This window comes from Lupinus angustifolius, chromosome LG07, assembly GCF_001865875.1.
Source record: "Lupinus angustifolius cultivar Tanjil chromosome LG07, LupAngTanjil_v1.0, whole genome shotgun sequence".
Taxonomy (NCBI): Eukaryota; Viridiplantae; Streptophyta; class Magnoliopsida; order Fabales; family Fabaceae; genus Lupinus; species Lupinus angustifolius.
The window spans coordinates 5,588,087-5,608,862 of record NC_032015.1 but is presented as its reverse complement, the minus strand read 5'-3'; the positions used below and the strand labels follow the sequence as shown (position 1 = coordinate 5,608,862).

General features: G+C 33.5%; 2 protein-coding genes across 3 annotated transcripts in view; both read right to left on the bottom strand.

Moving 5' to 3' along the window:
- The window catches only part of LOC109352863, a 32,920-nt gene extending 16,909 nt beyond the window's left edge, over nucleotides 1–16,011 (bottom strand). Inside the window, exons 1-34 of the mRNA XM_019595044.1 lie at nucleotides 15,994–16,011; nucleotides 15,564–15,717; nucleotides 14,529–14,718; nucleotides 14,336–14,407; nucleotides 14,015–14,086; nucleotides 13,854–13,925; nucleotides 13,603–13,674; nucleotides 12,595–12,666; nucleotides 12,442–12,513; nucleotides 12,176–12,247; nucleotides 12,026–12,097; nucleotides 11,853–11,924; nucleotides 10,975–11,046; nucleotides 10,819–10,884; nucleotides 10,312–10,377; nucleotides 10,007–10,048; nucleotides 9,790–9,854; nucleotides 9,322–9,698; nucleotides 8,553–8,751; nucleotides 7,922–8,080; nucleotides 7,356–7,474; nucleotides 6,924–7,134; nucleotides 6,564–6,792; nucleotides 6,286–6,436; nucleotides 5,616–6,006; nucleotides 4,706–4,993; nucleotides 3,267–3,422; nucleotides 2,172–2,361; nucleotides 1,977–2,048; nucleotides 1,691–1,762; nucleotides 1,529–1,600; nucleotides 1,214–1,285; nucleotides 183–254; nucleotides 22–93 (exon numbers count right to left, since the gene is read on the bottom strand). Coding sequence (XP_019450589.1) covers nucleotides 22–93; nucleotides 183–254; nucleotides 1,214–1,285; nucleotides 1,529–1,600; nucleotides 1,691–1,762; nucleotides 1,977–2,048; nucleotides 2,172–2,361; nucleotides 3,267–3,422; nucleotides 4,706–4,993; nucleotides 5,616–6,006; nucleotides 6,286–6,436; nucleotides 6,564–6,792; nucleotides 6,924–7,134; nucleotides 7,356–7,474; nucleotides 7,922–8,080; nucleotides 8,553–8,751; nucleotides 9,322–9,698; nucleotides 9,790–9,854; nucleotides 10,007–10,048; nucleotides 10,312–10,377; nucleotides 10,819–10,884; nucleotides 10,975–11,046; nucleotides 11,853–11,924; nucleotides 12,026–12,097; nucleotides 12,176–12,247; nucleotides 12,442–12,513; nucleotides 12,595–12,666; nucleotides 13,603–13,674; nucleotides 13,854–13,925; nucleotides 14,015–14,086; nucleotides 14,336–14,407; nucleotides 14,529–14,718; nucleotides 15,564–15,684 — 4,172 coding nt within the window. The 5' untranslated portion in view covers nucleotides 15,685–15,717; nucleotides 15,994–16,011. The remainder of the gene's footprint in view (nucleotides 1–21; nucleotides 94–182; nucleotides 255–1,213; nucleotides 1,286–1,528; nucleotides 1,601–1,690; nucleotides 1,763–1,976; nucleotides 2,049–2,171; nucleotides 2,362–3,266; nucleotides 3,423–4,705; nucleotides 4,994–5,615; nucleotides 6,007–6,285; nucleotides 6,437–6,563; nucleotides 6,793–6,923; nucleotides 7,135–7,355; nucleotides 7,475–7,921; nucleotides 8,081–8,552; nucleotides 8,752–9,321; nucleotides 9,699–9,789; nucleotides 9,855–10,006; nucleotides 10,049–10,311; nucleotides 10,378–10,818; nucleotides 10,885–10,974; nucleotides 11,047–11,852; nucleotides 11,925–12,025; nucleotides 12,098–12,175; nucleotides 12,248–12,441; nucleotides 12,514–12,594; nucleotides 12,667–13,602; nucleotides 13,675–13,853; nucleotides 13,926–14,014; nucleotides 14,087–14,335; nucleotides 14,408–14,528; nucleotides 14,719–15,563; nucleotides 15,718–15,993) is intronic.
- On the bottom strand, nucleotides 18,042–20,552 carry LOC109351982 (tRNA (adenine(58)-N(1))-methyltransferase catalytic subunit TRMT61A). 2 transcript variants are annotated; one of them, XM_019593723.1, is made up of 4 exons: nucleotides 20,454–20,552; nucleotides 19,168–19,663; nucleotides 18,606–18,850; nucleotides 18,042–18,475 (listed from the first exon to the last, which is right to left on the bottom strand). In XM_019593723.1, exons 2-4 carry the CDS (start codon nucleotides 19,614–19,616, stop codon nucleotides 18,240–18,242), a joined length of 930 nt encoding a protein of 309 aa, XP_019449268.1. In that variant the 5' UTR covers nucleotides 19,617–19,663; nucleotides 20,454–20,552; the 3' UTR covers nucleotides 18,042–18,239. The 2 variants fall into 2 exon arrangements, with proteins under 2 accessions (XP_019449268.1, XP_019449269.1); XM_019593724.1 differs by having other exon boundaries at nucleotides 19,168–19,666; nucleotides 20,454–20,545.

Below are 20,776 nucleotides of genomic sequence, written 5' to 3'. Positions count from 1 at the left end.
TGACTGTTAATGTTGCCTTACAACTTTTGAAGGTTAGACCAATTCCCTATGAAGTCTGGTATACTACCCGTGAGTTCCATGTCTGTAGCCCATCTGAAATCAACAGAAAAACATTGCTTGGTAGGACTTTTTTTCTCTTTTAACATATCATCACGAGGAACAAGAGAGAAGCAATATCTTACACTACTGTCAGATTCTTAAGGTTTGCAAATGAGGAAGGGATTGGACCACTAATTCCCGAGCTATCAAAGTAGCTGCAAGGAAATATTTTTAGAAATTATCCTTTTGTAGTTACAAAAGGATATATAAATTTGTAATAGATTGTAATTATGAATAAAAAGACTTAACACTTTGCATAATCCAGAACCAACTCGTCATAGCTTAAAACAATTAATATATAGAGTATGAGCGGTAATAAATAATTACTATGTATATTTCAGTAATCAAGATACCACATTCCCCACTACCACTGATGTTAGATGCAACCATTAAGCAAACTTGAAAGTGTAGTAACTATATTCTATCCATAGATACAGATATTGACATAGTAGTATCATGCAACTAAGTGAAACCGGTCGCCCTACATTCCAATATTTTAACTAGTGGTGTTTATTTCACTCACCAAATTATACTTTGGCCCCTACTCCTTTGCTACAAGCAAGTGCATGCAAGGTGGAAAATGTTTTACTATACCAAGTGCAATAACGATCCAAGGAATCCTTGGATTTGTATAAGAATCTACGTAAAAAACAAACAAAGATACATATGACCCTATATATGTTTGAAGGTAATTAGGTAAATCTAATTTTTCAGTGTGTTTTTGTATGTCTTGTATACCTACTTTTACTTCATAGAAACTTTTGACACATAGGCTCCAATGCTCTAAACTCCTACCAAATACAGTACTTTATCCTACCCAAAAAATTGAGGTATTCGATCCTTTTATGTTGAGCTCACTCTAATTTAACATAACAAAAAAGAATTGGCAATATTTGACCTCTTTGATGATGTCATAACTCAACTATGAATTTGGATATAATAAATCTAGGGTTGGAAAAATACAAACAAGACTTGAACCCATACATTTTTCTTCTCATTTCTTATATGTTTCCAAAATATTTCTAACATGTTTACAAATGGAGGATATAAAAAATTAAAACTTCACAGGAAAAAAAACAAATATATGAAGAGCTAAGACCACAGAAGAACTTACAGTTGTTCTAATTTTATCAGATTCCCAAGTTCATATGGGAGAGATCCTGAGAAGTTGTTTGAACCAAAACTTCTGCAAATATAACAAATAATAAATCTTCACAGTATCATCACTATAAATTTCCCTCGCACGGCAATAATGAATGTCAAAATATGTGGAAAGAGTGAAAGACAACATCATCTGGCCACTTCAACATCATCTAGAGACTGCTTTACCTTAACCTTAGCCTACCCTTCTTCTCTCTCTACTGCACTACTGCAGGTCTTAAACCCCCTTTATAACCCTCACAACAAAGAATTCCAATAAATAACTTACAAAGCTATTAAGTTGGTAAGATTCCCCAATTCCTTCGGAAGCTCCCCTGATAGAGCATTAATGCCAACGGTGCTAATAAAGAAGAGATTTAACATTAGAAATTATAATTCCTGCCAATAAATACATAGAACACTATATGAACTTCCCTCAAAATGGCCATACAAGTATTGCATACGAGTTAGATTTCCAATGGCTGTGGGTAGCGATCCTGTCAAATAATTCTGGCCAAGATTCCTGCTTGAGGGAAATTAGCACGGTAAAAAGATGGATAGTTCATCTAAATCAACATGAAGCATGAAATAATTCTGGCCAAGATTCCTGCTTGAGGGAAATTAGCACGATAAAAAGATGGATAGTTCATCTAAATCAACACGAAGCATGAAATAATTCATATTGATATTAAAAAATATTGTTGCAATTAGAAAATCATTGTGGAAGGAAAGCATACAAATTGGTGATGTGAGTTAGAGTCCATAGCTCTTCCGGGATTTCACCAACCACTGTCAATGCATAAACCTTCCTGTACCGGTGGAGGGAAAATGCCCGTTAAATTTCTCAAAGGAAACTTCCAACTCTGAAATTGTACCACAAATTCATTCTGGAAAATTAAGAAAGGTGACATCGAGGTAAGAGAGAGAGATACAGTGCTGTAATGTGGCAAACAGTTTTATTGTCATAGGAACAATTGCATGTGATGAATGGGTTGTAAGTGAAATCATCAATGGTGGTGGTGGGATCAATGGCTTTTCCACTGCAAGGATCACCACTTGTATTCCATTGTGTTTTGTTTGCAGAAATGCCCCACTTGCTGAAGATTGCATTCAACGCCCTCACTGCATAAATTCAAAACCAAAATGAACACTAAATCAGTAAGAATTCAGCCATTTCTGATGGAAACAAAAAGCAAACTTTAACCAATGGAATGGTTGCTCATTACATGAACGAAAACACAGGGTGCTTCAAGGTTCAATTTTAATCTCTCCATATTCACCAGCCAGAACTATTACTAAAACTTAGCACAGTAAAAAGATGGCACAATACGTATTTAGTTTTTCAATAAAAGTTTATTTCCTTTTCTATTGTCCTAATCCACAAAACCGATAAAAATATAATACTATATGTGGTCTTTTACTTGATCTCCCACAGGTATAGCTGAGACAAAACACCAGGCAGGTAACAGTGGTTAATGAAGTACTCACCAAAGTAGAACCTATTGAATTCAAACCCTATCATGTAGGTAAAATTTTGCCCGAGTCACAATACACTCCAAGCACATGGGACCAATACAGTTAGATATTTAAATGAGAAATTATTGTATGGTCCTGAACAAATGCAGTAATTTCTCTATCTATATGCACTAATTTCTCTATCCATATGCACTAAAATTATTTGAATTCATTCAAAATTAATGATTTGGATTCGTTTGGGGCCACGGTTCAAGACCATGCACTAATTTCTCTATCAATATGCAGAGAGAACTAAGAACACTTGGTTATTGGGTAGTAAACAATGAATCTTGACCATTGAATCATATTTGAATGGTCAAGATTATAAAATAAATGTACATAACTTTTTTAAGTTTACTAACTAAATTTTAATTCTCAGATGCCCCCATATATAAGCTTATAAAGTCAACTGATTAATAGAAAAAGGGTGAAAATGAAATATAGAACAGGACATGTATATGACAGAGCGTTTATGAGTGACAAAAACAGAAGATTGAAGAAAACACACAAACCTTCAGAAGGATCTGTAGTTGCGTTTGCAGCATCAGCATGTGGTACCATCTTAACTAAGCAGCAAAACATAGAAACAGAAAAAGAAAATATATGTGACCAAGAACGTTCCATGATGAACATTTGATTAAGTAACCTCACATATAAGCTTGCCAAGTCTTAAGTGGTACCAAAGTTCAAGAGAACAGAGCCTGTGACCAAACTCACCAGCATCTATATTCATATATGTGCTGCTATGCATATTTTTCTTTGGTAAAAGATCGTATTATTGACTCACCACAATGTCTGGTCCCACTTACAAATTCTTTGAAAACCTCCACACATTTAACTTAAGTATTTTGTACAGTGTGCCATGTGTTAAATTTAGTGTACCGGATATCATATTCATTCCAAATGAAATCTAATAATGAGTAACCAATCACTTGAAGCTTTCTACCATCACTTCTTATACTAATTATATAGAAGTAGAGGAGTTAAGGAACAACCTAATTATATGATTTGAGTTAAATTTACTGTTTGTTAATCTCATATCCTATCAATAAATATATCTCATTCTTTAACTTTCCTAAATTTACCTAATACCATTGAAAACAAAAGAAGAAATAAGAACTCACTTTCTAGTACTAGAGAAGATTCTTATCCCCTTTTGTTGGCAAGACATATTTATTGACCAATTATGTCCCTATCTAGAAGAGGTACCAAAGAAAAGAAAAAAATAATGAAGGAAATTAAATAAAAAATACCGACGACTAACTTCACTGGCTTGGAGACATTCTGACAAAGTAAACTGAACTTTCAGTCCAATTTACATTAATATAAAGCCATTCAAACTTATCCACAAAATAAGAAAACTAAGCAACAACTTTTGAACGTTGACAACAATAACATTCCTCATTGGTGTCCTCTACTGTTTCATCCCTAATTACACTGTAACATCTATTTTTCATCCATAATTACGCTGCAACATGAAAACGTAATGATGCAGTCATATTGGGCTGCAATACAAACGGACACCACAATAATCGCAACAATTAAAATTTGCAGTATTGGACATATATGCAAGTGAATGTGACCCAGCATTATGACAAGTATTTTATGCCATATTTTATATCATATTAGAATAATTGAACAGGAGAGGGTTGCCCACATATTATAAATGACTAAACTTCATATATTCAAAGTGGGGTTTTACTTCTATCTCCACCATGACCATCACTTTTAGGTTTAAAGCCTGAAGTTTTTTCAGTCACTTTCTACCCTTGCTACTACCCCTGCCTACTCCTTCACGTGTCCCAAATTATGGGATTTTCATGCAACATTAACAAGCTTTGCACCACATTGTTTCAAGCCATAGCAGTATAATTCTCCATTGTCAACATTAACAAGCAATAGCAGTAGAATTACATATATACAATTGCCAATAAAAGCAACAATATCTCACCTAAATCCCTTGTAAAGACATGATTTTGATGAACTAGTTGCATCTTGATTCTAAGATTGCTTATTACTAAAGGCTCAATATCCCCAAGCAAGGACAAAAGCAAAGCCGCACAAGCTTCCAATCTTCCATAACAATCTCTGAACTTAGCACCTTCACCCATAGGAATATCTCCACCCTTAGAACTGAAAAAAAGGCTGAAAAGGGTACTATTGTTTTTTATTTTAATTGCAACTTCAAGGTGCATCCCATGGTCCCATAAAGAAGCTGCAGACAATTCTAGCAGAGGATCTAAACGCATTGAGTTAAATCATAGGAGAGAAAGCTTATATTTTTTTATTTATTAACTGAGTAAAGTGTAATTTACTCTGCAAATTCTCGTAGAGATCGTACAATGCTATGCAGGGCTGTTAAGCAGATTGATTCATTCCGGCCTGATTCTTAAATCGAATTAGGGCAGAATAAAGCAATGAGTCTGTTACAAATTATAGGCTTGTAGTTCTCTATATAGAGAGAACAAAGCAAGGAACAATAGTTGAAACAAGAGTGCCAGGGCCTAGTAATACTTCAGTTTAGTCCTAAGGTTAGGCATGAGCAATCTAAACAATTTATATTTGCTGACCGTCATTGACATCATACGCATGACCATAGCCTTAGGCAGAGAAAATGAATGAAGCTGAGAGCAAAAATATAAACAAGTATATCTGTGTATATTTATATGGTGTTGATGTTCAAAATCATTGTACAAATAATAAAACTCATTTACATTATAAATCAAGCAATCGTGTGCTTCACAACAAAGGTCTAAAGAAGATGAAAAGGTAAAGGAAAAAATGGAAACAAAACTTTAGGAGCACAATGTCATTCTCATTGAAGCACACTTGACCAAGAACCCTAAAAAACCCTAATTCTTACCTACCCTCATTAAGAATCTCATGAAGCATGGCTTTAGAATCATCTTTTCGTGAATGGTCTGTACCACCAACTATGCTGGTACCTGATGATGACTGATAGTAACTTGTATCTGATCCTTTGGTGGTCGTGTCAGTCATCATGCTGGTCATATGACTCACATCGTCAAATTTCCAGTCACTCAAATATCCAGGCCTTGAAGTTACAGCACTCACTTCAATATCTCCTGAAATCATTGCCACCACGCGTGACATCGGTGGCCGCAATGTTGGTGATGTTTGAGTGCACAAAAGTGCAATTCCCACAAGTCGTTTTACTTCTTCCTTGTTGAACTCTGATAGTCCAGAATCTACCAGATCAAGTATGCGGTCGTTTTCATAAAGTTTCCAAGCCTGAGAAATAATAAAAAGAACCAATAAAATTGACTAGGGATGTCTTTGGAACTTTTCTATAGACTACATGACTTTAGAATGAGCTCTGATCCCAACCAACCGCTATAATCCAACAACCGAAGTCTTTTCCCACTAAATGGAAGTGTTTGAAGTTTGGATACAGATTACATATATAATACGGCTATATTAAAGATAAATGCTAGGGATATTATCATTGACCTATTCTCATTCAAAATTTTGGAAAATTAACATTCATAGGAAAGGGTGTAGCATTCATACCCATTCTAGAAGATACATCCTCTCTCCTTCCAAACTTGTATCAGCATTTGGCCTCCCACTGACCAACTCTAAAGCCACAACACCAAAAGAAAACACATCGGCTTTCTCTGTTAGGTGCCCACGCATAGCATACTCCGGTGCAAGATATCCACTTCATCATGAGAAATTGAGTATATTGACAGGTTAGCGTTAAACAAAAAATTGCAACCAAACAAGTAACAAATAAAATATAGATAAAACCTTGAGACATATACAATATGATCAAGTGAATGACTTACATTGTCCCAGCCACACCAGTGCTTATATGGGTCTTTTTATCATCATATAATTTAGCCAAACCAAAATCAGATATCTTTGGGACAAGCTCATAATCAAGGAGAATGTTACTAGCCTTCACATCACGGTGTACGATACGGAGCCTTGACTCTTCATGTAAATAAGTTAAACCTCTTGCTACACCCAGGAGGATATCAAAGCGTGTTGACCAATTGAGGTTTAAGGATTTTCCTGCCCAAACAAGTCACATTGAGTATCATACTATAATTATAAACAAAACAAGCGAAAAAGCAAATAAACTATGCATTGGTACATAGATCCACGCATAGACACGAAGAAGACAATATATTCTTCCGTCATACCAAATAATGCTTGATCAAGACTCTTGTTCTCTAGATACTCATACACAAGAAGTCTTTTACTCCCATTAATGCAACATCCATATAATTTGACTAGATTACGATGTTGCACAGCAGATATAGTAGCAATTTCAGTTATGAACTGGCTCTTTCCTTGATGGGACCCTGCAGATAGCTGTTTCACAGCAACAACTCTCCCATCATTAAGTGTCCCCTACAAGGACAAAGGAAAAACTGTTATTCTCTTAAAGCAAGGATTTAGTTCTGATATTAAGTTCAAATGTTGAATGTTATAATACATCTTTACCATTTTTGTCAACAAAGTACAGCTACTACTTGACATAAGTATCATTTGAATCAGTATTGACAATGACTACCCTTATGGACTGGCATATAATATAGCTATTATTTCTAATTCAGGGACAGAATATCCACCTTGTAAACAGGTCCAAAACCCCCCTCTCCAAGCTTGTTGTCAAGATTAAAGTCATTTGTAGCATTCTTTAACTCAGAATAGCTGAAAGTGTATGGCTTTGTATCAATACCTAAAAGCTCTGCAAAATTAAAACATGAACAAGGTTAAGCTTGGATGAGCAGAAACTGATTGTCTTGAAGAGGGGATGGTCTAATTTTCTACTAATTCAGAACTTGCATTCTCCAATTTGTTCAGGATGTTTTAGATTAACATGAGAAACCAAATAGCAAAGAAGCACTATGTATTGCCTCTGGAGTGCAATTCATTTCATCTGAAGTTCTTCTATCACCTAGTTTAAGATTTAAAAATCTAAACATAGAGTATAGTGTACTGAAAAGGAAAATATGTCCAGCTGTTGTTTAAAAGCATGAATAAGGTATGTTCTCAGTCCCACTTACTGTTAAAATATCTCAATAAAGAATAGTGATGCTGCTTATAATCTAGAAAGACAGTCATGAATATGCATGAAAACCACTTCAATAGTCAGGTAACCACCTTGTACGCTATATTTACAAAATTCATTTACCTTCCTCATCTTCAAGGCGCTTTCTTCTCCGAATGACATAAAAAATCGCAATAACAGATAGAAAGCATACAACTCCAACACCAATGACTACTCCCGCAATTAGACCAGCTCTATTTTCATTACTGCTTGGAGGTTTGTTGCTGACAGTAGGAATGAAATCTACAGAATAAAGCTGAATCTATCAAAAACTTCATTTATTTCATCTTCTAGTGAAAGAAGCTTAGGGCTAATTTGGTTTGCAAAAACTTTTTGCGGTTATTAATAATTGCAAAAATGTCTCCATGTTTTCATTCTATTTCTAATTTTTAAAGGCTTGTATAGGAAACCATGAAAGAAAATTGTTTCACGGTTACCTGTACAAATATTTTAAAACAGGAAACATGATGAAAACAAGGTGATATTTTTGCAATTATTAATAAAAGGGCGACACAGTGCACGAGGCTCCCACCTAGTGGGATCTGGAGAGGGTAGATGCACACAACCTTAAATCCACAAGAGGAGAGGTTATTTCCAGGATCTGAACTCGTGACCTCATTATCACTAAGCACCAAATAAACCCTTCTACATTGTGAAAACTGAAAAGTTAGTAATTAAACATCTTAACTGCCTAGCATTCTTTTCAAAGTTTTACCTGGGATTGCACTGATGGCTTGAATCAAGGGCCCATAAGTACCTTGACTTGGTATGCAGCAAGTCCCCTTTCCAGCCCAAAAGAGATGAATCTCAAGATAGTTTTCTGACACTTGAACCCGAAATTGCCTTTGGACAGATCTGTAAGAGACGCCTCCAGCTTCCTTTTGTATGTCAAAATCCTTCAGAAAACGAGACCCCTGGAATATGCAAAAGTAAAAAGAAATAGAATGAGTTTCAAAAACTTGTGTCCGCATATGATGTTGGATTCTGATATCTTAATAATTAAGAGTCACATTGCATTTAAACTTAATTAGTCAGATAATTAAAACTAACCAATAACAATATATAATTCCAAGTTTCTAACTATGATGATAAACAAATAGTTTGATGAGGATACATAGTCTCTAACTTCAGTAAATTTGTGCTGGGATATTATAGTTGATGACCAGGAAAACAAAATTTAGCTTTTACATTGGTGAGCTACTACATTCTTTCATTGTATAGAGCCTCCTAAAACTAACCTGGGGTCAGAGGATTAGAGTTAAACATTAAAACATTTACTTAAGAATCTAAGATATTAGAAATCTGTCCAACTATGAGTATCAAGCAAGAGCACAATGATTTCTAAGTGTTCGGATAAAGGCATTATTAATAAAAAGGGCGACTCAGGTACGAAGCTCCCACTTAGTGGGGTCTGAGAAGGGTAGATGTACTCAGGCTTACCCGGCAAGCAGAGAGGTTGTTTCCAGAAAAGACATTATTAATACCTGGAGATAAATATCAAAGACCCGTCTCCCAAGGCTTTTCCATGTGGTAGTATCCAGAATAGCTGTCTCAGAAAATTGGAGAGTGATGTTGTAAAAACCATTTTCCAGCCCCAAGCCATAATATCTTAGAGATGAAGCAGAGAGACGTGCTGTTTGGAAGAGCTCTGAGTTCACAGTACCAGTGAACTGATTAGATACAAAACTTTTGTATAGAGGATTGCTGTTCCCAGTGAACAATCCAACATTACTAACACCCCATCTATTTGTATCAGTAACAAAGTATGTAGCTGGACCAAGTGTCGCATTTTCAGTCTCATACACGGTTCCATCTGGGGCAGTAATTTGTGGACCACCACACTTGATTGCAAAGTCAGAATCTGCATAGAATCACAGGTGGGAGTTCAATCAATATGATATCTTCAGAGATTTGACCTCAATTAAAGGTGAAAGGACTTCAATCAAACTTACATCTCCCGGTACCACTATTGCAAGGAAAATTTTTCTGGAGACAGTTGAGCCCAGTTGGCAAACCACTGCAAAAGGGAAGTTAGGTTCCAGACTAGAAAATTTCATATGGCTATCAAAGCATGATAAAAATTAATATCACAATAAAAAGAGAGGTGATATTCATTATGTTTTAAAATAACTAATAAAACAATCATAAAGAAAAGTGTATAGAAATCACCTGCTATTTGAACTTACTGTGAAGTTGTTGGCAACAAAGTTGCTGCACAAGAAACCCCAAAATACCGAACATTAGTGTCACCATTAAAAAAGAAAGAAAATAAATCAGGAAGATCTAGAGTTAAGTAATCTATCTGTATATATTTAAAGCTAAATCTCAGCAAATATGATGAGTGTATAGAATTGAATAGTCATCAAATGTATCACACAGGTAGCTTACAAACAAGTTGAAAAGGAATGCTAGAGATTTTTGAAATCGAGGAAAATTGCTATTTAAAAGAGAAAAGAAAGAACCAAACTACTTACAGTTGTAAATTTGGTTGGTTTACCCAAGAGGGGAAGCTCCCTGATAGATCATTGTACGATAAGTCTCTGCAAGCATGTGAGTCATTCGAAATGAAGAACAATACATGAAGAATGAGTTGACAGGCTCCATGTTGACTAAATCAGTACTGAACCAACAGATATTAATATGATGCAGGGACACAGGTACAAAATAGTAAATACACATATTATACATAACATAGGCACCACTTGGGGATTTGAAATTTTGTACAAGTTTAGGGTATTGTCATGAGTATAGAAAGATACAGCATAACATATTAAAAAATATATATTTATATATATATGTAAATATATCATCTCATAAAACAAAGAAGTGAAAAACTACAAGACATCATAACCAAAAAATAGTTGAGCCATTGCAAGATTGAGGAGGAAAAGTGGAGATAAGTCAGAAGACCATCAACTTAGATGTTAGTCCTTGTTTTTCAGCATCAGTTAGAAACAATAAAATAGGTCATGCATACTCACATATTGGCAAGAGACGAGCTTATCTGTGTAGGGAGAGTGCCACTAAGTTTGTTATTTCCAAGAAACCTGAAATTGGATAGAAGAAATGTCCTTCAAACCATGTAAGAAAACACACTAGGAAATCAGTGTATAAAATACAAGGGAATGCAATATTACAAGTAAGACAGCGAGGTCAAGTTGAAAATTGATCCTGGAATCTGTCCCGTGATATTATTGAAGCTTAAATCCCTGCATAACCAGCAAGATATTAAATTACCTAGCTTTCAGACAGAACACGATTATAAGACGAGATGATTGTTTTATTTTATGCAAACAGAGAAACTAAAACAAAGATCAGTTATGTTGTCTGTGTAAAATATAAGATGAAAAGTGGAATCTTTTTTGCCATGTAGAGATGAAAACTTTGAAAGTAAAATAGATAAACATTGGTTAAAGTAGCAAGTTTACACTGAACTAATTATTGTAAAAACTCAAAAGAGAGAAAGAGAGAATGGAAAGGAATCTGATTTTATTCAATTGTATATTTCAATTCATTACATTTGATGAAACTCCCTTTATATAGGAGATTAGAAACTTGCTAGGCATGTTACCTCAATCAACTATAAGTGGCAGTTGCCACATAACTGCCTAACAGTGACAGTTGTCACTTAACTGCATAGAAGCAGTTACTAACAGTTACTAGTGACAGTTGCCACTAGTAACTAACCTCTAGCTAACCCCTATTATTCCTATTCTCTAATAATTATGAACGTTTTTGAGCTCTTATCAGAAATCATTCAGCCTATAAATAGTTCTTTAATTCATTTTGAATGGAATAGTACTTTAAAGATAAGGGGTCAATCATATAGGTAACCAGTCGGGTAGGAGTCATACAGTAAAATAACAACAAAAATTCTCTACTTTGTTGCTGTCTAGAAAACAAATTTTATCGATAGATAGTTCTTTAATGCATCTGAAGTGTAACACAAAAAGATTAGAGAAAAAGATATATGCACCCAGTGTAAGAGAACAAGATTAGAGAAAAAGATACTCACAACTGAGTCAAATTGTGAAATTCTCCAATGACAGATGGAATTGAGCCAGATATATTGTTATTCCTCAGATCTCTGCAACAAGTGTAACCAAATTAAACATTAACTTCGGCAAAAAGGACAAGTAATGATTCCTATCTACATCACAAAATGAGTTAGTAGAGTTGGGGTCTTACAATATAGTCAAAGACTTCATATTCCTTATGAAATCCAACGAGGAGCTCCCATTAGATAACTCACTTATTCTCCTATATTTATATGACACATGATAAATTAGCTTTTATAAATAAGCAGCACCCTTACAAGAAACTAGTGACAACACTCACAACTCTGTCAAAGAAGTCAAATTGGAAAACGATGATGGTATTGGGCCTCCAAATGAATTACCCTGAAACCTCCTATCAAGACATAAAGCAATTTACAGAACAGTCAGTATTCACTTCCAGAACAGAATAATATGAAAGTAAACATGAAAATAAAAATTAGTATTTCACATCCTTTATGATTGATTTTGCACAAATTATGTTCAGCATTGAGCTACTTAACACATGAACAAATCCAGGGGGAAAGTTGTCTGTTAATGCTGCCTTACAAGGATTTAAGCTTAGACCAATTCCCTATGAATTCTGGGATACTGCCCGTGAGTTCCATGTCTGAAGCCCATCTGAAATGACCAGAAAAACATTTTTTCATACAGGTTTTTTAACCTATTATCATAAAGAACAAGAGTGTAACAATGTCTTACACTGTCGCCAGATTCTTGAGACTTGCAAATGTGGACGGAATTGGACCACTAATTCCTGAACTATCAAAGTAGCTGCAAGGTAGCATTTTAAGAAACTATTATTAAGGATATATGACTTCATAATAGATTGTAATAATGAATAAAAAGGACCTAATTTGTTGCATTATCTTGAAACAACTCATGATTCACAACAGTGTAAGCTTAAAATAATTAATATATAGAGTAGAAGCGGTAACCAATAATTGTTACATGTATTTGTGTAATCAAGATCCCATGGCCACAACTGTTATATGCAGCCATTAAGCAAACTTGAAAGTGTATTATCTTTATTCTATGCATGGGCCTAAACTTTATGTTAGAGTAGCACTGCAACTGAGAGAAAGGAATCATTACCATTGAAAATATAAATATTTGAGAGGTATGATATTTTGGGGAGCGAGTTTGGCATCCCCAGTTTTGAAGACTTTAACTAGCACTGTATGTTTCTCCCAAAAAAATTCTATTTTAGCCCCTACTATGTTGATACAAGCAAAATATATGCTACATGAAAAATGTTTGGGTGTACCAAGGAAAATAACCAACGTACCTAGTCATTAGATTGTATGTGAATATATGTAAAAGGCAATGGTAAATATGACCCAATTTCTGGTCTCTGCATTTGTTCTGCCTCTGATTTGTTTCCATAGACTAGTATTAATGATTGCCTGATTTATCTATCTTCTAGTTCTCATTTGTTCCCAAAATATCAATGATTGCCTGATTTATCTATGTTCTAATTCTCATTTGTTCCAAAAATATCAATGACTGCTTGATTTATCTATGTTCTAGTTCTCATTTGTTCGCAAAATATCAATGGTTTCCACAATATCATCGCAAGTTCGACCATAACAATATCAAACAAATTAGAGTTTCATTTTTAGAAATGGAGGATGTCATAAGTTAAAACTTCATAACAAATAAATTAAATATATACATATAGAGAGAAGGTAAGAGTACAAAAGAACTTACAGTTGTTCTAATTTTACCAGATTCCCAAGTTCAGATGGGAGAGATCCTGACAAGTTGTTTGAACCAAAACCCCTGCATAACACACAATAAATCTTAATAGTGTCATCAAGATAAATCCCTCTTGCAAACATAATATATATCATAATGTGTTGAAAAAAACAACACAATCTAGCTACTTCAGCATCAGCTTGAGACTACTTTGCTTTCACTTTAGCCTACCCTTCCTCTTCCCCCAAAAAATAACTACTTACAATACTATTAAGCTGGTAAGATTTCCCAATTCCTTTGGTAGCTCCCCTGAAAAAGAATTAATGCCCATGGACCTAACAAATAAGAGATCTAATGTTAGAAATTGTGTCCGAACACTATACGCATAGTATTTTATATGAACTTTCAGTCAAAATGGCCTTACAAGTATTGCATACGAGTTAGATTTCCAATGGCTGCGGGTATTGAACCTGTCAAGTAATTCTGCCCAAGATTCCTGCATGCAATTAGAGGAAACTTAGCATATTGAAAGAAAAAAGTATGGTTCATCTAAATCAACATGCAACTAATAGTCCACAAATACAGATATGCTGGTATGGGAAAAATCATAAAATAATTATATGCAAAAATGTATCTAAGTATATTATAAGACAACCATTTTGAAATATTGGTGCTTCATAGGTATTAAACAATTTGTTTTATGGTTACAAAGGGTATTGAAAGATTAATGTAGAAGAAAGCTTACAAATTGGTGAGGTAAGTTAGAGTCCATAGCTCTTCTGGGATTTCACCGACCACATCAATTGCATAAACCTTCCTGAAAAAACAAAATAAGGGTATTAAACATTATAGAGTAAAGCTTCAATCTTTGCTATGGTACCATATATTCATTTTGGAAATTAAGAAAAGTAACATAAAGGTAAGAGAGAGAGATATACAGTGCTGTAATGTGGCAAGTGGTTTTATTGTTGAAAGAACAATCGCATTTGATGAAAGGGTTGAAAGTGTTGTCATCAATGGTGGTAGAGGAATCAATGGCATTTCCACTGCAAAGTTCACCGCTTATATTCCATTTTGTTTTGTCTGCAGAAATGCTCCATTTGCTGAATATTGCATTCAACGCTCTCGCTGCATAATTTCACAACTTCACATTTTAAAGGGAAAACACACAAAAATGCATTGAAATTGTGAAAATGGCAGAGATTTCTTTCCAACAGTTCTTTTACTGATTCTTGAATCTTGATGCATTTTATAATAATTTTCAATTCAAGCACCTCAAATAATGGTTAAAAAATATAAGAATATTTATTACTGAATAATGAAAGTGGATAGGAATAAAATAATGTAAGATAAAGTCTAAGTTGTTTTTTCCCATTTGGGAGGCACCACCACATGTTTTATGATAAGGAGGAGGAACAAGAAGGATAGAATATATGTTGGGGATTTTTAGAGTAAGAAGTTTCTCTTCTTTCCAAAACTACGAGACATGTATTAAAAATATAAGCATTCATTAAAAAAATTATGCTATAATGAAAATTTTCTTTTACTGATACAAATCAGTATTTTCACTCCCTTTAATTAAAAGCTACAAATAAAAGTAAGAATGGATTAATATAAGATAGCATTAATAATGAGAATGGGCTTTTAGAATATAATGTTCAAGAACAGTGCAAACAGCACTCATCTGCACCAATCCAATAATCTATTTTTCTGCTAGTTCATTATTCATTGAACCAAAAATATTTTAGAGAAGAAGTGTTCATAATATGCTAAATTTTACAGCTTTTAGAACTTGTCTTAATGAACCATTGACTATTTTTCCTGGAAAACTGCAAAGAACTTGTCTTAATGAAAGAAATTAATAAGAGAATTAGTCTATGATTGAAGATGAAGGATGAATGATGCAGTGAAATATAAAAATATTATGAGTGTATACATCTTTTTTTCAGAAATAATAGAGAAAGAATACACACCTTCAGAAGGATCTGTAGTGGCATTTGCAGCTTGTGCTATGTTAATCAAACAGCTAAAGATACAAACAGCAGCAAGTGCAAAAGCTAAAATATGTGATGATAATAAACACCACTGTCCCATGAAGAACTTGACCAATAATTCTCACACGATAATAAGGTGCTGAACAATTAAACAAAACTTGCTTAGAGAAGAAAAAAGCACCGAAGAGTTTTTTGAGAAAATGTACAGAGCTAGCACCAAATTAATTCATCATGTAATATAAACTATACATATATGTGATGGTGTATGTGCAAATATTATAATGCATTATGAAATATATACGTTGGCACACCAGTGTTGAACCACCACCTAGGGCCACCTTTTTTGTTTTATATTTTGTACAAGCTACCTTTTTATTGGTTACACATTTTGACATTGTAAATTGAATAGTTATAGGTACAAATCAATAAAATAAGAGTATAATATGTACTGACAGTGAATATAAAAATTTATATGTATTCAATATATCATTTACTATTCATTTATATTGTTTTTTTTAAAAAATCAATGATAATAAAAAATGAATGATAAATAAAACATTGATAGTTTATAAAATATAAACAATATCTTACATACATTTTTTATTCATTTATTCTCATAAAATAATATTACTAGTGAGTTGTAACTTGCATTCTTATAATTGGCAACTAAAATAATCTATGTCAAGTTTGTCAACTGTTAAGTTAAAAGCTGATGTGATAAACAGCACTACCAAACCAACTTTAGCGGCCTTTGGTGAAGGCATTATAAAGCTAAAAATTAAATTACTTTTTCAAGTAACACAGTGGAAGGTGGTGTGCTTATAAACATCATATATCTAGAAACTAGAAAATAATAGTAGTTTTCTTCACATTCATATGTTAGCCGCATATGATGACATTCATGGGCTGAATTTGTCCAACCGATTTTAAATTTATCACTCTCAAAAACATAATTTGAATGAGTAAATATTCACCTGCTAATAATTCTTATCCTTTTACTGTAAAACTTTATTAAATTCTAGAAAGATCAAAATCAAAAGGTGAAAAATTCGATTTCTGATAGTGACACTTATTGGGATGGACAATCATACATACTAAAAAGTATTAATTCCTTACCCGGTGAGAGATACATTTGATAGTACCAAAAAACATAACTGCAAATAAAAAAATCAGTAACATGGTCATGGGCAATTGATGATTTGCATATAACAAAATGATAATAATATTATTGATAAAAACTAAAAATTTATACATCTTGATTTAATATCTATGATAAATAATTAGTTTTAGAGACAAGGGATATTCTAAAAACATAAGTGATTTAAATTGATAAAAAAAATTAAACCAGCAAGGGAGAAAGACAGACTAACTGTAATAATACCGGTATAAAATAGATATAAAGTTTGGGAAGCAACCTTAGCAAAAATGTAAAATATTGAGCATCAACCTTTAGCCTTATCCCTTATGCATAATCATACCTAATATGAAAATGAAGGGGAGAAGTTAATGATGATTGGTGCTTATTTTCTATGCATTTTTTTCAAATGCTAGACATCACAAGTTAATGAAGAGCTTCTAGCTATAGAAAGGTAAAAGTCTTTGATGATTTTTCAAAATGTTATATTATTCAGCAAGATAATTAAGCTAGTCATCATAATCTATGTGATAATGAAATTCCACATATTACAGCCAACTTGTTTAATTTTTTCTTTTAGATATAAGTGCACGAAGTATTATCAATTTCCCACTCGTTGAAGATCTTAGAATCAACTTGAATACCCTTTGAACTGTTGCTTATTTACCTCTTGAAAACTATTTAATAATTTTTCAACTATATGTGCATTGACAATCTAAGATGGAATTATCAACAAGAATTGCCAATTGTAATTGATGTATCCGTTATTGAATTTTATAGTCTTTATGTGATTTACCTTGTCAATGTTCGTGGGGGTTAGAACTTAGAAATTAGAATAGAACACATGGTCTATTTGGAATTTATGGTCTAGCTTATTATTTTAGTGCATATATATAAGTTGACTTTATACTTTTATTTAGTAAATAAGCAAGATTAAATTTTTAGAAATATATAAGTTTGTTTTATACTTTTATTAATAAAAAAAGTTAGCTTAGAAACATATTTTTAGAAAGGCTTTAAGTAATTCAACTTTATATATAAAAAGGTATATAAAACTAAAAGTCTATGGATCAGCAAAACTAGACATCAGGTATCATATAAGATCAAAGGTTGATGTTTAATATTTTAGAGGCATAATTGTAATAATATCTCAAAAACAGTTAATTCTTTGTCCAAAAGGCAATAAGACATTCTAACAAGAACCTAGTTAGCTTATATTTGTAGAATGTCTGACTTGTTTAATTATAAAACGTAAGACTTCAATTCTTGAAGAAGAAACATTTTACTAATATTTCTCTTTTCTCATATCATATTGTAGCCAAGCACATAATAATATGTATGAAAGCTAATCTGAAAAGCAGATTTGTAGCCAAACACATCAAAATTCTTTTCTAAAACGTATGTTGTAATGAGAAGAAGAAAAAAAATTGTTGCATAACATTGAATTGAAAAGATCATAAAAATACAAAGCCTTTTCTCTCCTACAAAAACAGAAGGGCATGATAGCAGTATAGTACCCTTCAAGAGAGGCATTTAAGTCTTGCAAATGTCAAATAGCCTGTGTGACCTCTAGCTTCACCACAAGGTCTAGCCATAACAGACGAAATCGAACTGCTGACCACATTGCTTCCGTCCGAACACAGCCTCCTCTTGCATGGATGAGAACCATTAGAACCACTCTCGTTCCCCTCTACTCCATCCATTTTCACTTCACGGACTTCATATGTGCGTAGAAGTACTTCAAATGTCCTTATATCTTTTCACAAAGCAAACATTTACATAGGAATTTTGTCAGTGCTTATACGATTTGTAGATTAGTGATATGAAAGAGGGGGGATCGTAAATGTATAGAAAAGGACACAGAAATAAACGAAACAGGAATGTACCAGTGAAACTGGTTTGAAGTGTTTCACAAGAGCGTTGTACTTGTTCAATACATGGGGAGAACGAGCAAAATGTGCCATCTTGCTTTAGCATCTTTGCAGCTGAAGGAATAACTACCCAGGGTTGCGGTAGATCCAAAAATACAGCATCAGCATGGCCAGAAAATTCATCAGGAAATCCCGCACCTTGAATGTCCCTCACTCCCACGGTCACTAAGTTGTTTAGACCGGTCCTCTCAAAGTCATCCCTGGAAGAAAAGAAATAAGTAAAAATATATGACACACAAGTGCAATATTGCAATTTATCTTGATACTGACCACCTTAATTGTACTAATCACACACACGGAAAAAACACAAACATACTATAACTACTAGAAGGCAACACATCATAATAGCAGTGGACTAGTGCATAAACATGTATGGAAACACTGACATGCTGAACAATGTTGTTTATTCATACTTCTAATTCCATAAAAAAGAAATCACAATTAGAAGTTAATGAAATAAAGGGTAAGACTTTGGTGAAAGCTAAATACATATATCAAATAGTGTCTTCAATTTTACCTGGCTGATCCAGCCCTTTGTTCATGGAAATCAAATGTATAGACATGTCCTGTAGGAGCTACTGCCCTTGCAAGTGAAGTAGATAAAGATCCACTTCCGGTTCCAGATTCAAGAACCACAGAACCAGGAACAATTTCCAAGTACATAACAACAAAGCTAATATCTGCAATATATAGAATCTGAGTCCTGTGGCTTAAAACTAAAGTCCATAGTTCTGGTGTAGGAGCTAACAAGTACACAAAACCACCCTTGTTGCTAAATACTTTGGATCCAAATGGCTTTCCTATCCAGTCTGAATGTTTGAAAACACCAAAACGATTCTGCAAGACAGAACCCTCAGATATTGTTACAGCCTTCATGTTGTCATGCCTTTCATAAACAATAACCAAATCACCATTGGTAATAGATCGATTAAACGACAACTTTTTTGCAGGATCAGTGTCCAACATCTTATAACTCTTCCAAATATTTCAGTCTAGTAATAAATAAGTCGTCTCTGCTGCCAAAAGAATACAGAGAAACATATGATAGGTTAAGTGTGTTGTTTGACCGTAGTCTTAAATTAAAACAAAACAAAAACAAAAAATTAACAACATACACTTTTGTAATCAGTTTTTTGTTCAAAAAATGCAGACAATAATCACTTCAGAGTTCAAACAAATAATTCTGACATACATATTTCCCCAATAACACTAAAAATAGATGGAATAACTAAAACATTCTACTCAGCTCCAAAACTCTTACAGAAATGTTTAACATAAAAACAACGGACATAAAACATAAAGAGAATAATAAAACCCACTATAAGTTCACAAATAACAAACAACAAAAGTCCTTTTCCCACTAGGTAAGGTAAACTGCAAGTTCACAAATTATCTAAAACGGAAAAATAATGACAGCATACCCTGCATTCAGTTTTTTCACTACTCTTTTATTTTTATGGGCCATAAGTTACATTCAATGTTCACTTCAAGCATACAATACTATAACATAACCTTCCTATGAACACCGAAAAAATTAAAAAAACTACATTACACAACTAGGTTTTACTCAATCTCAATTCCATACATATGCAAATTCACAGTGAAACTCGTGGAAATTAAAACAAATAAGTATAGTCATAAAACAAAATGCAAGCATAATTTCAATTACTAAATTAAATAAAAGCAAGGAGTGGAAAACAAATAATATTCTTTTTGAGTTTCATGTTTGAAGTGAATAACAAAAAAAGTGATGAAGGAAAGGGAAAAGTAGAGCGGCAGATATTTGAGTTGGTTTTCTCTAACCTCGGAGTTTCAAAAGTTTGACGATGATGATGTCCAATTACTCACAATCCTTCGCTTGTGTTCCTGGTTAAACTCGAATTGACCCACGTAATCGGCATAATAATAATGGTCTGGTTTTAAAGTAAGTCCAATAATGAACATTGACCTGCTGATCCAGTTTATCGTTAGGCCCAATTCTTCTTTGGAATATTGCTGTATTGAGTATTGATACAATATCTATGAAACTTTAAGTTGTTGTTGGCCAACTAGATTATGAAGTTATCAGACTATTTTTTTTAACTCTATTTCATTTTAACTATGCTATTTTTTAGTGTCAATAATAC

Coding starts and splice junctions, on each gene's coding strand:
- LOC109351982 (XM_019593723.1), bottom strand. CDS start 19,616: ATGTTGGACACTGATCCTGCAAAAAAGTTGTCGTTTAATCGATCTATT. Junction 18,851..19,167: donor CAAAGGGCTGGATCAGCCAG/GTAAAATTGAAG, acceptor CTTTTCTTCCAG/GGATGACTTTGAGAGGACCG. Junction 18,476..18,605: donor ACTTCAAACCAGTTTCACTG/GTACATTCCTGT, acceptor CTTTGTGAAAAG/ATATAAGGACATTTGAAGTA.